The sequence below is a fragment of the Engystomops pustulosus genome, chromosome 10 (assembly GCF_040894005.1).
Source record: "Engystomops pustulosus chromosome 10, aEngPut4.maternal, whole genome shotgun sequence".
NCBI lineage: Eukaryota > Metazoa > Chordata > Amphibia > Anura > Leptodactylidae > Engystomops > Engystomops pustulosus.
In genome coordinates, this window is record NC_092420.1 from 47,653,988 (window position 1) to 47,669,121 (window position 15,134).

Sequence of the window (15,134 nt, forward strand, 5' to 3'; positions counted from 1 at the left end):
TGCCTGGTAAAATCTGTGTCTAGCTCTGTATCAAAATCCATTGTCGGTGTTTCCAATGCAGTTTTTGACTAACTGAGTGAAATGAGTAAGGAATTTTGGCATGGGTTCCCATACAGGAAATATGTGGTGTGAACATACAGCCAATACCTAAGACCCTTAGAGGCACAAGAGAATAGGGATAGTGCAGATTTCTTAGAAGGATTTCCAGCTTTTTGTTGATTATTTGCATAAGAAAATAAATGAGAACATGAAGTGACTTATTTATTGAGGTCTGCATTTGAGTCCTCATAATGTGGCAGCTAAACTACTACTCCATACGATACTACTGCAAGATAAGTGATAAAGCCAACACTGTAGCCTTTGCCTATTGCTTAATTGATAGATCGTGCATTTTCCGATGTGGCGATACCTAATTTTTACTGTTTATTTATATTTATATCAGTTCTAGGGAAAGGGGGTTGATTGAATTTTTAGGTTTTTTATTATAATTTTATTTATTTATCTTTTTACTTTCAAAATTTTTCAGCCCCCCAGGGTACTTTAACCCAAGCTTGTCTGATCCTACCATATACTGCCATACAGTATACTGACTACAGTATGGCAGTATATGGGGATTTTCTACCTCATTCATTTAAATGTACAAATTGTAATGAATTGGTTAAATGGAGACAGCCTCAGGTCTTCGGAAGACCAGCGATTGGTGCTAGCAGCAATCGCGGGTGTTACCGGTAAGTCTTTGCTGCATATTGGTGGTAGAGATGGGCGAATCGGTTCTAACTAAGTGAAATTCAATATGAATTTCACAAAAAATTTGATTCGTCACAAAGCCGAAGTTTATGCTGATTCGCGGGAGCAAAGTTTTTTTCCCCCTCTTTTTTCAGCTAAATGGGCGGGAGCACAACGTGTTACATGGGGCAGAGAACTCTGGGAAGGAGAAAGGAACACTCCCAATGACATCTACAGACCTGTAAGCCAATCAGCGACCGGCAGGCTTATGTGATGTCACACAGGCTCACAGCCCTATAAAACTGTCGGCCATTTGCAATCCCGGCATTTTACACTGCATGCGCGACAGTACATGTACATGTTCCTTTCCCGCAGCCAGAGAGCTATTAGGTGGTTTGGGCTCAGCGCCACTATTCAGCAAGGACGAAGTGTTTGAGGACAGTCAGCAGCTGGCAGTGAAGAGGTGGGGCAGATTTCCGCTGCCTCCTGCAATAGGCAGGCTGTGCATAATGACACCGGTGAGGAGAGTAGCAGTGACAGGGAAACGCAAATTGATGATGATGTAGCTGATCGCACTTGGGAGCTGGGTGTAGCAGGGGAATAATCATCATCAGGCGAAGAGAGTGTCAGCTTGCACGTCAGACAGCGGAGCAGGCAGGAAGTCGCTACTGTGGCTGTGAGTCAGCAGTGTAAAGATGGGAGCCAAACGTCCGCTGGGTACAAATCCCGATTCGCAGGATCAAGTAAGCAGTGGCACAGGGGCTCAGCGAGGCAGCGGTGGTAGTAGTCGCTCAGTGCAGAGTGTTGGCGGTAAAATTACCACCTCGGTGGTGTGGCAGTTTTTTGTAAAGACACTAGAGGAGCCAAGCGTGGGTATATGTTGTATCTGCAGGCAAAAAGTGAAGTGTGGCCAGGGAGCTAACCTTGGCACCGTGGCCCTGCGCCAACACATACAGCTTCACCATCCAATGGCCTGGGAGAAACGGGTGTCAGATGTGGTCCATCCTGCAGGCGCAGCAACAGCAGCAGCACCTAGTGGCTATTTCAGCAAGTCAAGGCTCCAGTACCTCTGCCAAAGGGAGCTGTTTGTCTTTGACATAATCTCCCGGTCCAGATGCTCCTGCTCCTCGCTAAGCATGGTGCCAGCAGTCGTTGAGCAAGGCTATTACAAAGAGACAACTCTATGCGTCCAGCCATCCTAAGGTGCAGAAGCTGACCATGCTCTTGTCGAAGTTGTTGGTACTGCAGTCATTTCCTTTCCAAGTCATGGACTCTGCACCCTTCAGAGACCTAATGGCTTGTGCTGAGCCGAGGTGGAGAGTTACAAGCCGCAATTTTTTTTTCAAAAATGCTGTGCCAGCCCTTCATCAATATGTACGACAAAAGGTAGACCAGTCCTTGAGCTTATCAGTTTCTTCCAAGGTGGAAATGTGGAGCTGTAACTATGGTCAGGGCCAGTACATGTCCTTTACAGCCCACTGGGTGAAGGGCTTTCTCCTCCATGTTGTCAAACTGCTGCTCCTGCGCCAGTGTCAACCTTCGCCGCCTCCTTCTCCACCACCACCTCAGCCTCCACAAATGCTGCTCCATCATACCACAAGTGCAGGGCACAGCGGTGGCACGCAGTTCTACACCTGGTTTGCCTGGGCGAACGAAGTCACACAGGGGAGGAACAAAAATTCATGGAACAAAAATTCAATGTGTGGCTTTCTCCGCAACAACTAAAAATCGGAACCATGGTGACAGACAATAGGAGGAACATGGTGTCAGCAATGCACCGAGGAGGGATGGCCTATGTGCCCTGCATGGCACATGTGTTCAATCTGGTTGTTAACAAGTTCCTGAAGTTTTCCACCCATCTGCAAGACATTTTAAAAATGGCCAGGACACTGCGCACGCACTTCAGCCATTCTTACAAAGCCAAGCACACCCTCCTTGAGTTGCAGCGTCAGAACGGTCTACCCCAACATAGTCTGATATGCGATGTTTCCATCCGTTGGAATTCCAGCCTCCATATGTTAGAGAAAAGCCATTCATGATTTTTTGATGATGCAAGTGGACTGGAGTACTCCCCTGTGTAACTTTGATGTCAGCCACTGGCAGCTCAAGCGTGACACCTGCTGTTTGCTCAGGCCCTTTGAAGAGGCCACATTATGTGTCAGTCGCCAGGACTGCGGGATGAATAACGTCATTCCACTGCTTCATATCCTGGAACTCATGCTGCAAAATCTGTCTGGTCAGGGCACTGGAGAAGTGGAGACTATGTCTCATGACCACCTGAGTCCGGTGGGGTCTGAACTGGAGGAGGAGGGAGAGGAGGACATTGGAGCACAAGCAGAGTCTGGTGTAATTTGTGGGGTTTTTTTCTACTCAGGTGACAGGAGAGGAGGAGCAGGAGCATCCGGAGGAGGTAGAAGACGAAGCAGATGACCCAGAAGCACCGTGGCAGTATACTGTGGAGATGGAGGCTGGGAGTCCCTCCGAGTCACTTGCACAGATGGCCCAAAGCATGCTGCTTTGCCTAACTAGTGACAGCCCAATAGTCAATATACGCCAAAGGAATGACTTTTGGCTCTCCACCCTCTTGGACCCTCGCTAACAATCAAAAATTGGTGACTTTTTTCCTGCTGCTCAGAGGGAGGAACAACTAGCATACTATGGAGAAATACTGAGCACACAGTTGGCCGCTGCCTATGTGCGCCATTGTCCATCCTCTGTCAGGAGGATTCCGGGGTATTCCTGGCAGTCATTGCTCGTGTACTACTGCCACGGCTGCTGGGGGGAGCTGGAGGGGTAGGAACAGTAGCAGTTCCATCAGCAGCAGCTTAAGTCTGGATTCCTTAATGAGCAATTTCCTTCATCCGCAGGACATGAAGCAGACCCTGCACCAGCAGGTGGTGGCCTACTTGGACAGCACTTTACCACCTCAGGTAGAGGATCCCATGGACTACTCGGCAGCCAAACTTGATGCATGGCCGCAACTTGCGTAGTTTGCAGTAGAGAAGCTGTCCTGCCCGGCCAGTAGTGTGGCATCAGAGCGGGTGTTCAGTGTGGCGGGAGCCATCGTTACCCCAAGGAGAACCCGATTGTCCACCCGTAATGTGGAGAGACTGACCTTTGTCAAGATGAATCAGGCTTGGATCGGCCAGGATTTCAATTCACCAATGCCTAATGCATCAGATTAGATCAGCCATGACGCCTCCTCCAAACGTTGAGAAATTAGTCTGTGCTCTAACTACCTGCCTCAGCCTTATGCTGCCACCCGCCTGATGCCACACATCTGCTGTCAGTTGATCCATCTGCCTCCTACCATCTTTACCAGGGACTGGAATTGTCCGCCACCTCCACACTATATCATTGTGCCACCCAGTAGGCTCCTGCTGCTGCTGATGCCACCTTCACACTATATCATTGTGCCACTTTGTGGGCTCCTGCTGCTGACGCCACCTCCTTATATATCATTGTGCCAACCTGTGGGTTCCTGCTGCTGCTAATGCCACCTTCACACAATATCTTTGTGCCACTCTTTGGGCTCCTGCTGCTGCTGCTACTGATGCCACCTCCACACTATATCATTGTGCCACCCTGCAGGCTCCTGCTGCTACTGATGCCATCTTCACACTATATCATTGTGCCACTCTGCAGGCTACTGCTGCTGGTGGTGCTTCTGATGCCACCTCCACACTATATCATTGTGCCACTCTGTGGCCTACCATGTTCCCGCCATCTCCACAACTCTGAACTAATGCTGCTGCTGGTGCCACCTTCACACTATATCATTGTGCCACTCTGTGGGCTCCTGCTGCTGCTGCTGACTCCACCTCCACACTATATCATTGTGACACCCTGTGGGCTCCTGCTGCTGCTGATGCCACCTTCACACAATATCATTGTGCCACTCTGCGGGCTCCTGCTGCTGCTGCTACTGATGCCACCTCCACACTATATCATTGTGCCACCCTGCAGGCTCCTGCTGCTACTGATGCCACCTTCACACTATATCAATGTGCCACTCTGCAGGCTACTGCTGCTGGTGGTGCTTCTGATGCCACCTCCACACTATATCATTGTGCCACTCTGTGGCCTACCATGTTCCCACCTTTGCAGTTCTTTTTTGTAAAAAAACCTGATATTTTCAGGAAAACTGTAATGTATAATGGATGTGGCGTCTTGAATCTACTAATTAAAATTTACATTGAATATTTTGAATTCAAATTCATTTCAGACTTTATCATTGTGCCACGATGTGGCCTCCTCTGCTGTGGGTTTTGTGGGCTCCTGCTGCTGCTGATGCCACCTCCACACTATATCATTGTGCCACTCTGTAGCTTTCCCTGTTGCTGCCACCATGTTGCTGCCACCTGTGGGCTCCTGCTGCTGCTTCTTCTGCCACCACCTCCACACTCTTATCATTGTGCCACTTTGTGGCCTCCTGTTGCTGCTGCCAGCTCCACACTCTGTCATTGGGCCACTCTGTGGCTTTCTATGTTGCTGCCACCATGTTGCTGCCACCTGTGGTCTCCTGTTAATGCCACCTTCACACTATATCATTGTGCCACTCTGTGGCTTTCCATGTTGCTGCCACCTGTGGGCCCCTTCTGCTGCTTCTGCTGCCGCCACCTCCGCACTCTAATCATTGTGCCACTTTGTGCCCTACCATGTTTATGCCACAATAATTAATTTGTCATTTTGCCACTCTGCAGCCTACTCATGCTGCTGCCAACTGAATGCTGTCTCCCTGGAACACCCTGTGATTTCCATAATGCTGTTTTCACTCTCCACCACTCTATGACGTTGCCACTGTTTGGTTTTCCCCTTCATTTCATCTGTCAGAAGGATGAAAAGCTTTAGGATTGATAGCCAAAAGCAGGAGTGGATACAGAACACAGAGGACATGCAAGTATCCCATTTACTGCTCATCTCTATTCTGGATCAACTCCTGTTTGTTTTTGGCTTTAGCAATACTGATGGATTATTGACAGATTGAAAGAGGACACTGACGGGTGAAAAGAAGGGCAAAATGATCAGTGACATCAATGCAAAATTACTACCGACACCCTCTCCACTCTTATGGGGGGTTTCTACATATATCCGCATTAAACAGAACAGGTTCTGTTGTAATCTATGGAATCATCTGATGTCAGTGTAAAAAGAGTGCACGCTTTGATGTTATAGTGGGATCTTGGCCCTCAGCTTGGTCCTTTCGAGCTGGCACAGAAGTTACCTTGTCAGGCTGCATTCCCGCTTCACATATTTGTGAGCCCTCTCCATAGCCGGTAAGTCTTTGCTGCATACTGCAGCAAAGGCTTACCGGTAACACCTGCGATCGGTGCCGGCACCGATTACGGATGTTTACCTGCTGATCACTTTGCCGGCGGCTTCAAAGAGATGGCGGCGCATGGGTGCCACCATCTTTCCAAGGATCGCCGCTTCCCGTGACATCATCGGGGAGCGGCGATCCGTCTCCATGGTAGCATATGACAGCGTAGCATATGGCAGTATATGATACGATTGTACAGACACCCTAGGGTTAAAGTACCCTAGGGAGTCTGAAAAATAGTAAAAATTTTAAAAAGTTAAAAAAAATTATAATAAAAAAACCTAAAAATTCAAATCACCCCCCGTTTCCCTAGAACTGATATAAATAAACAGTGAAAATCATAAACACATTAGGTATCGCTGTGTCTGAAAATGCCCGATCTATCAAAATATTACAACATTTTTTCACTGCGTTTAACCCCGTAACAGAAAATCGCGCCCAAAGTCGAAAATGCCACTTTTTTGCCATTTTAAAAAAAATAAAAAATTCTATAAAAAGTTTTCAAAAGGTTGTACAGTCCTAAAAATGATAACATTGTAAACGTAATCAAAATCCGCAAAATACAGCACCACCCACAGCTCTGTACACCAAAGTATAAAAAAAGTTATTAGTGCCAGAAGATGGCAAAATCCCCCAAAAAATTTTTGTGCAGGAGGTTTTAATTTTTTTAAATGTATGAAAACATTATAGAACCTATATAAATTTGTTATCCCCGTAATCATACCGACCCAAAGAATAAAGTAGACCTGTCATTTGGGGCGTACAGTGAAATCCGTAAAATCCAAGCCCACAAGAATACGGCACAAATGCGCTTTTTTACCAATTTCACTGCATTTGGAATTTTTTCCAGCTTCCCAGTACACGGCATGGACTATTAAATACCACCATTTTGAAGTGTAATTTGATACGCAGAAAATGAGCCATCACACAGCTCTGTACATGGAAAAATAAAAAAAGTTACAGATTTTTGAATGTGGGGAGTGAAAAATGAAAACGCAAAAACGAAAAAGGTCTGCGGCGGGAAGGGGTTAAGCTTGGCACAACATTCTACAACACCCTACAGGCTCTCTGCAGCCAGAAAATACCTTTTAACGTGATTCATGATGATGATGATGATGTTTCGGGTCAAATCTAATTTCTTAGAAAAATTCGCCCATCTCTATTTACCGGCTATGGAGGGGCTCAGCCCTTTCCATGAACCGGGACCCGACGTTCGCCATACTATTACGGCGTGCGTTGGAAAGGGGTTAAGGTACTGGTGTGTGCTCCCTCTGGCAGGATCTTCCTTTAGTTTCTTATGCCCTTGTTTTTTTTCAAAAATCATGCAAATGAATCTGAGGCACCTCTAGAACTGTTAAAGGGGTTTTCCCACGAAACATCCCCTAGTGATGTTAAAACAATAAAGATCATTACCCTTTACTTAACAATGTTACTCAGTGTTATTGCTGTTTTAGCTTCTATCACTGCATTGCATGGTGTGGGCGGGGACTCCCTGAGCAAACAAATTATGCTCCATCTAATTCTGTGAGCTGCCAATGCGGTTTATACACATTTTCATCTGGCTTCTGAACATTGTACATGTATCTCTATGACACATAGAGAGATGAGACAGATCAGAGATGATGATATCCATTGGATGCCTATTACACACTGTTAGCTCTCCTACTGCATCTCTGCTGTTCCACGAGACACTAGAAGAGCAGTGCCTGGCTCCCCAGATAAACAGTTTAGCTGTGTGTAGTTTGTAGTTGTCCCAATGCTATAACTATAAGATATTGTAAAGTTACTTTGTCCACTGGGAATGATGGAACAGAGATAGCAGTTTTTTTTTATTTATTAACAATTTTTATGTTTTATGTTTATGTTTTAACATTATTATGTTTTATTATTAATAAAAATATTTTACCTGGACATGGCTTATTTTGACAGACTCTGGTTTCCAAATCTTCTTCTTGGCATTGCAGGCCACCATTTGCAGGAATAGGGTTGTCACAAAGTCGTATACGTTTCTGCACTCCCTGGCCGCAGGTAACACTGCATGATTGCCATGGCAGCCAATCCGAAAACCCACCATGCACTAAAAAGTAATTAATTGTGTGAATTATTGCTGACGATTCCAGAATTTAAGTCCAATAGTAATGGTAAGCGGCTTGAAAATAACACCATCATAGTATTAAACTTTTGGTTTTTGTGGCCCTCCAATGCAATCAACATACTGATAACGGAATCCTAATATTACTATGAGATGGTCGGGGTATGGGGCAGTTTTTCCAAGACACCAGAGTTATTGAAAGAATTATTATTATTATTATTATGATGATTATTATGGATTAAGAATTGCTGCTACCAACTGTAAGTTCAGAACTAATGAGTGTGTAATATTAAATTTATGTGCATTATAAATGCACTGGTATACATAATAAAAAGAAAGAACTTGACTTTTGAATATTGTTCATAATCTGTGGTTTATTGTATTATTGTGTATGTTTCTATAAGTACATTTTGGTGGATTATATATGTAAGGGCCCGACACATTTTATATGGTAACAACATAATTATATGCTATCTAGAATTTTTATCAGTGCCGACACACTATATTTGTTTTTTAAATCAGCTGCTCTGGCTGCTCTTAGTTTTTAGAGGTTATGCAATGTACACAGGTAGAAGCAGAAAGCTCTGACCGTTGGATAGCAGTTGTTTTAGGTGAAGTAAAGTTCCCTGGGACGGTCTCTATGCAATAGAAAGAAATTTCTTTGTCCGTTAAATGGGTTCCATCAGCCGACTGAGCACAGCAACAGCTGATGAGTGTAGGGTTTAGGTATCAGACCCCACTTATCAAATACTGATAATTACCTATTCAGGGTGCCTGGAAAACCCCTTCTTGTTAAATAGATTTACAGCACATATTTAAAATCCATTAAGTTCAGATGCTTCTAATCTATATGTCATCATTTTTTTTGCGTATTAGTAAATGTTGTATATAATAATAGTGTTTTGTTCAATGGTCCAGATGATCGACTTAATCATATAAATCTGTATATAGGAGTAAAATTGATCCTTACCAAGGCATTAAAGGAAACCTACCACCACGGATCTACCTATAAAGATAGATCGGGTGGTAGGTGCATCTATAGGACATGAGGATAGCCCTTTTAAGGGCTAATCCTCATGTCCCCACAACCTTTAATAACTTTTAATTCCCTAAGATGCAGATTTTCTCTAAAGGCACTGGGGTGTGCAGTAGCTGGAACTGAGGCTTCATGAAGCAGCTACTCCATACCCCAGTAGCCTCTCTTATCCTCCTACCAGAAATCTTTGGATGCGCAGAACAGCATCACTCAGCCGCGGGCATGCGGTTGTGGGCAGATGGCAGGGTTCGTGGACGAGGTGCGCAGCTCCTCGTAGCGGTGCGCCAAAGATTTCTGGTAGGAGGATCAAAGAGGCTACTGGGGTGTGGAGTAGCCACGCCATGTAGCCTCAGCTCCTGCTACTCCACACCCCAGTAGCCTCTTTAGAAAATCTGCATATTAGGGAATTAAAAGTTATTAAAAGATTGCGGGAACGTGAGGATTAGACCTTAAAAGGGCTATCCTCATATCCTATAGAGGCACCTACCATCCAATATACCTTTATAGGTAGATCCATGGTGGTAGGTTTCCTTTAAACATTGGCTGTTTTTGCTATTATGCAATGCAGTTCCCTTAACATCAAGCATGACTTTCAAGAAGCCTAATAACATTTTACGGGATTAAAGCCGAACAGTATATCTATTCTAAAAGGAACAGATTCCCAACTGTGGACAGCATTGATTTGACGTCGTTGGATCTTTTAAGTACAGCACATGGAGCTGTGGCTGTGTGAGAGGCTATTCGCTAGGGTTTTACTGTTTAAAACCATTACATTACAATACATGAAAACCTAAAAACAATAGGTTCTATTGGCTTATACGTATTGTGATATTATACAATAAAACCTAAATTTTATTTGCACAATGCCTTGGCCAACATATACCAACATGAACAAAGGATATCATACTGTGACAACTCCTTTAAGCCTTGTTGTCTGACTTTCTGTATTAAGTATTGCAAAATATTTAAAATTACCTTGTACAGTAAAAGAAGCTTTGACAACTACTGATCCCATGATATTTGTTGCTCTACATTCATAAATAGACGTGTCTTCCTTTCGAGCTGCTACAATCTGCAGAGAGCCATTTGATAATATGGTGAATCGGTTATCTCCAGAGATTGGATGAGGTACACGGGACCAGGCGATATCAGGTTCAGGTTTACCCTCTGCTTGACAATTCAGAACCACAGTTGCACCTGCATCAACTGTGACATTTATTGGATGAATTCTTATGATGGGGGGTGCTGTAGATACAAGAGACAGAGCAACAGGTTTTATACATTAAGAAATTATGTGTACATATAATTTATTTAATTTTATTTGAGTACAGTAACAAAACAAACTGGCACATACAGGGTGGGCCTAACTGGTGGACTCTGCCATAGTGGCATTAATATGCACAGGAAAACAATTTATAAAATTAATAAATGTAATAGTAATGTCAACATTAAAAATTTCTCTTTGAATGTGAAATGTTCAGCATTGTCCAATTCGCAAAAAATTAAATAGATGCAATGGGATTAGTCTAGGAAATTTACATATTTTTGTTGTAGCTGTTCATCTTTTAAAATAACTTACTTTGCAGAGACAATGTAATAGTATGCTCCAACACACCAGCATCATTTGTAGCTATGCAGGTATAGTCGCCAACATCTTCATTCTATGCAGCAAATTGATCAGTGAATTAGTAGCGAAGCAACAAAAAAGGAAAACCTGATGTAAATCATAACTTTTCTAGTAATAACAAAATGATCATAGAAAAGTGGTACATAAAACAATGGGGTAGATGTATAAAGACTGATGTGTTGTTCATTTGGTGTTGCTGCTGATTTAGATTTTAGCTATAATCTGGGCTAGTTCTTTGCACACGTTGCACAATTTGGCTGGCCTTGTGCCCGGTCATGCTCACTTTATTAAAGTAGCACACAGGTTGCAAAAAAAACTGGCGCACAAGCCTTCACAGTTTTGGGACAATGTACAACATTTACAAAAATAAACACATATACGTTCATGCACAATAGCCAAACAACTAGGTTCAGTAAATTTACTGCTACAAAAATGGTTTAGTTTTTCTGTGGGTTTTGCTTATTTGTTGGTTTTTGGGTACATTTTTGGCTGATAGATTTAGCTGAATTTTGGCTGAATGCTTCAACACAAACTTTTAAGTAGGTGGGGAGACATAAGTCCTTTTGCACTTTACAAGTGGCTCAGCTGCTGCTGATACAATTTGTGTTGGCATCTTTACTGTTATGTTTAATATTAATATTTTCATACATCTCACTTTTGATACATAACTGTGTGTGATAACAGATTCCAATGACTCTTTACATATTATTTTATTTGACTACATGTACATCCTTAAATATATTTATTGTTAAATTTCACCCCATAGAAACTTGTGGTGGTTGTATCTTTATAAATTGTGTCTAAAATGTTTTCTTGTACACACTGCAATGTAAAATTGCAGCATATATTGTCCTTTTTTTCCTTTGGATACAGGCTGGCTTACCTTAGTGTTATATATTGCTAAAGAGCCATTGCTGAACTGCTTAAATCGTTTGTTATACAGAATATCATTTCCTTTCCTGCTCCATTGAATTTTAGGAACCGGATTTCCTTCTACTATACAATTTAAAATAATTCTGCCACCCAACGGCACGGTCTGATGGACATGGTGGATCCCATTAAGAACAGGAGGCTCTGAGTTAGTAAAAAAAAAATATGTAAGTAAACTATGTGATCAGCACGATATCTTCAAAAATAATTATAAATAACAATTAGGTTATGAGCATTAATAGAACAAGTCAATGTTAGGTTAAATTCCCACTTACATGTGCCCGCCGTACCGTAGTATGATGGGCACACATCAGCTCCGGGGAGAGGAGAAGGGATGAACGCCACTCAACCCTGTCCCTCTCCATAGAGAAACATGGGGCATGGTGCCATATTCCAGGGAAATATAGGACATGTCCTATCTTTCTCCCACCTATGGAACGGTACAGTGCCTCACATGGGCTTCACTATACCGCTCCCGTATGGCACCATGCGCCCATTGCCATCTATTCGGGACGTATATACGTTGGCCGTATATACATCCTCCATATGGCAGTGTGAATGTAGCCTTAAGCTGAGGTGTGATTCAAACAAAATCATTGTAGTAAGAATGTTATTTTTCTTCAATATCATTTAGCAGCTTGCATACAAATATGTAAAAGGGATTGCCTCACAAGTAGCATATGCACCATCCATAGGACCCCAAGGGCACATACGAACTGAGGTCCCCTATTGCTCCATGTGAATAATGAGGTGGTGCACATGAAACATGGCTGTGGCTCCATTTTTTTTAATATAAATATTATGTTTTGAGTGCCCTAAAGGTTTGTGCTTCTGTAAAATTTTTATCTATTTAATGACAATGATAAATGTGTATCTCTCCACTCAATTTCTACTGAATGAAAAGAACCCACAAATAAAGAGGAATTTGTTTCCTTTTTTTAATATTTTTCCAAGCTACTGGCTGCTATCCCTATTGATCTGGTAAGATACCTGATTAATAAGATAGTAGTTAATAATGACCTATAAAGTTGATAAAAGGTCCATCTTAGTGGAGAAATGCACTGTGTTACCCATAGAGATAGAAGAAGAGTGAAAAAATCAGCCAATACCTCTTTGAGTCTAAATAAGAAGATCTGCTTGTGGCCTCCAGGTCAGAGATAGTGGTCATAAAGCGGAGTATTTTACAAAAGGTGTTAAATGTCTGCAATAATTTATACTAACCATTCTTTCCTTTCCCTATGTGTTTTGAAATGACTCATTAATACCGTAATCCGCAAATCTTCCATAATGTGGTCCTGTGTTGAGAAATGCAAGGCCATTTGAGAGCTCAGTGCGATAGGAGAACAATGCCACAGTTAGCAACACAAACATTTAAAATGGGAGATATTTCCTTCTATTGTTAATAGTGGATTGGTGGTTCCTTGGTTCCTCCCACATAAAGGCCTGTGTTTGGACAATATTCACACATAAAATGTACACTATGACAAGAGGAAAATGGCCCCTTGATCTTAATTTCCTGCTGTGATTGTGGTACAGGCACATGGTCACTCTTGTGTATGTGCAAATATATTGGTGGATGGAGAGGTTCAAATTCCTGATGGGGACTTCAGGGAGCTCCAGACAACAACTTGTTTCCAGTTTTGAGGTTGATCGTGGACAGCAAGGAGATGGGGACTGTTAGGATCTTCAATTGTGGGCGGTAGGTGACAACTTGGGGCACTCTGACCTCCTGTTGAGTCTTTTACTGTATATGTAAGTAAACTGTCTCTATTGATGACTACTGCTTTGCTTATTTGAGTTGTGGTCACTTTTTAATAATGCAAACCTAGCAAGGTGCTCTTGATATCCATACCAGCTTCATAAACCCCTATCTCTGACCTGGAGGCCAGAGCTCTATTATCATGCATCACAAGTTTTTAGTCTGTTTATTACCATTGTATTGTAAATAAGATGTCTACCATCCTATTGTAAATAATAAATATCCTTTGATGACCATTGCCTTTTGCGTATAAAATGCTGTGAACTTTCTGGGTCATGCATAACATCATGTCTGATGAAGAGAACTAGTATTCTCGAAAGCTCACCATCAAAAATACTCAGGTAGCCTCAAAAAGGTATCGCCTGATTTCTTCACACTCAAAAGGTTCTGATGACATAACGCAATTTATGCATTAACTTTAATAAAATATTTTTTACAATTTAAATGCTAAATACTGAAGTAATTTGTTTAAGTTAAGATGTTGGTTTTTGGGTTTTTTTGACCTGAGACAGGTCACTATACAAAACTCACATTTTGCAGAATATAATGTAATTTTATATCTTACCTCTCACAAATACATAAACTGTAGTGTTGATTGATGACACTGTGTTTTCTGCTATGCAGGTATATGCCCCTTCTTCCTCTTTAAGAATCCTTTCAATCACCAAATCAGTCATAAATTTACTTTGTCCAGGTTGTGCTGTGTATGAATATGGTAGATCACAAAACAATGCTTTTATAAAAATGTTTTTGATTTGATATACCCTGCATGTCCCTTCTCATATTATCAAAATTGTAAATTAGAAAGCTTAAAGTAGGAAAACTTAGTGGAATTATATCTGTTTGCAAAAGCATCCACACCAAGCCAACATATTTTCCAATATTTATTTGTCTAATTTGTGCATCTAAATCTTAAACAATCTGTCTAGGAAAGCTCACTCTTGGTTGACTTGGAAGGAAGGCAATTGGACAGACAAACCATGAAAAATCCAACAGGTACTGTGTTGGTATGGCAGAAAACTGCTTTATTGTGGTGAAGTATACATCACAAAGGACAGCACAACACCTTTCAGTCAGGTACCTGGACCTTTATCAGGTGTGACTTTTGGTAGAGAAAATTCTAACAAATCCAGGAGAACTTGCAGTATAAGCAGAAGGACAACTACAAAACCTGCAAATCCCTTTATTCATTTTTTATCAGGGTCACAAACAAAGTTGGGCTGACCTTGTAGACCATGGAGTACATTGCTGGATACAGGGTTAGAACAAAGTTCTAGCAAAGGCAAGAACAGGAGCTGACAACAGCTGTAACAGCAGTGGCCAGGGTTCTTCTTTACAATCAAGTCAGACAACAACTCTTGTAGGTGTTACAGCTGTTTTCAATTGTCTGGATGATGGATGCTTAGTTTTTAAATGTAATTTTAATAGCAACTGCCTATTATGATCAACACTTGGTTTAGGCTTCAAAAACTACATGAAAATACCTGAACAATTCAGCTTAAAAGTTTTTATTATGAGGCAATTTTTACCTCCTAATCCACATTGCCTTCCCCCACTCCTTTGGGTTTGCCCATTAAATAATTTTTAACCCCTTACTTTACAATTTTACTCAGTTTTATTGCCAGATCTTATGTGAGAGCTCAG

At 42.1% G+C, this 15,134-nt stretch overlaps 1 protein-coding gene across 1 annotated transcript in view; it reads right to left on the reverse strand.

Annotated features, from left to right (window-relative positions):
- Nucleotides 1–15,134, reverse strand: part of HMCN1 (hemicentin 1) — a 219,917-nt gene that overhangs the window by 25,800 nt on the left and 178,983 nt on the right. Inside the window, exons 84-88 of the mRNA XM_072128125.1 lie at nt 14,056–14,190; nt 11,685–11,875; nt 10,754–10,835; nt 10,150–10,419; nt 7,953–8,123 (exon numbers count right to left, since the gene is read on the reverse strand). Of these exons, the coding sequence (XP_071984226.1) occupies nt 7,953–8,123; nt 10,150–10,419; nt 10,754–10,835; nt 11,685–11,875; nt 14,056–14,190 (849 nt within the window). The remainder of the gene's footprint in view (nt 1–7,952; nt 8,124–10,149; nt 10,420–10,753; nt 10,836–11,684; nt 11,876–14,055; nt 14,191–15,134) is intronic.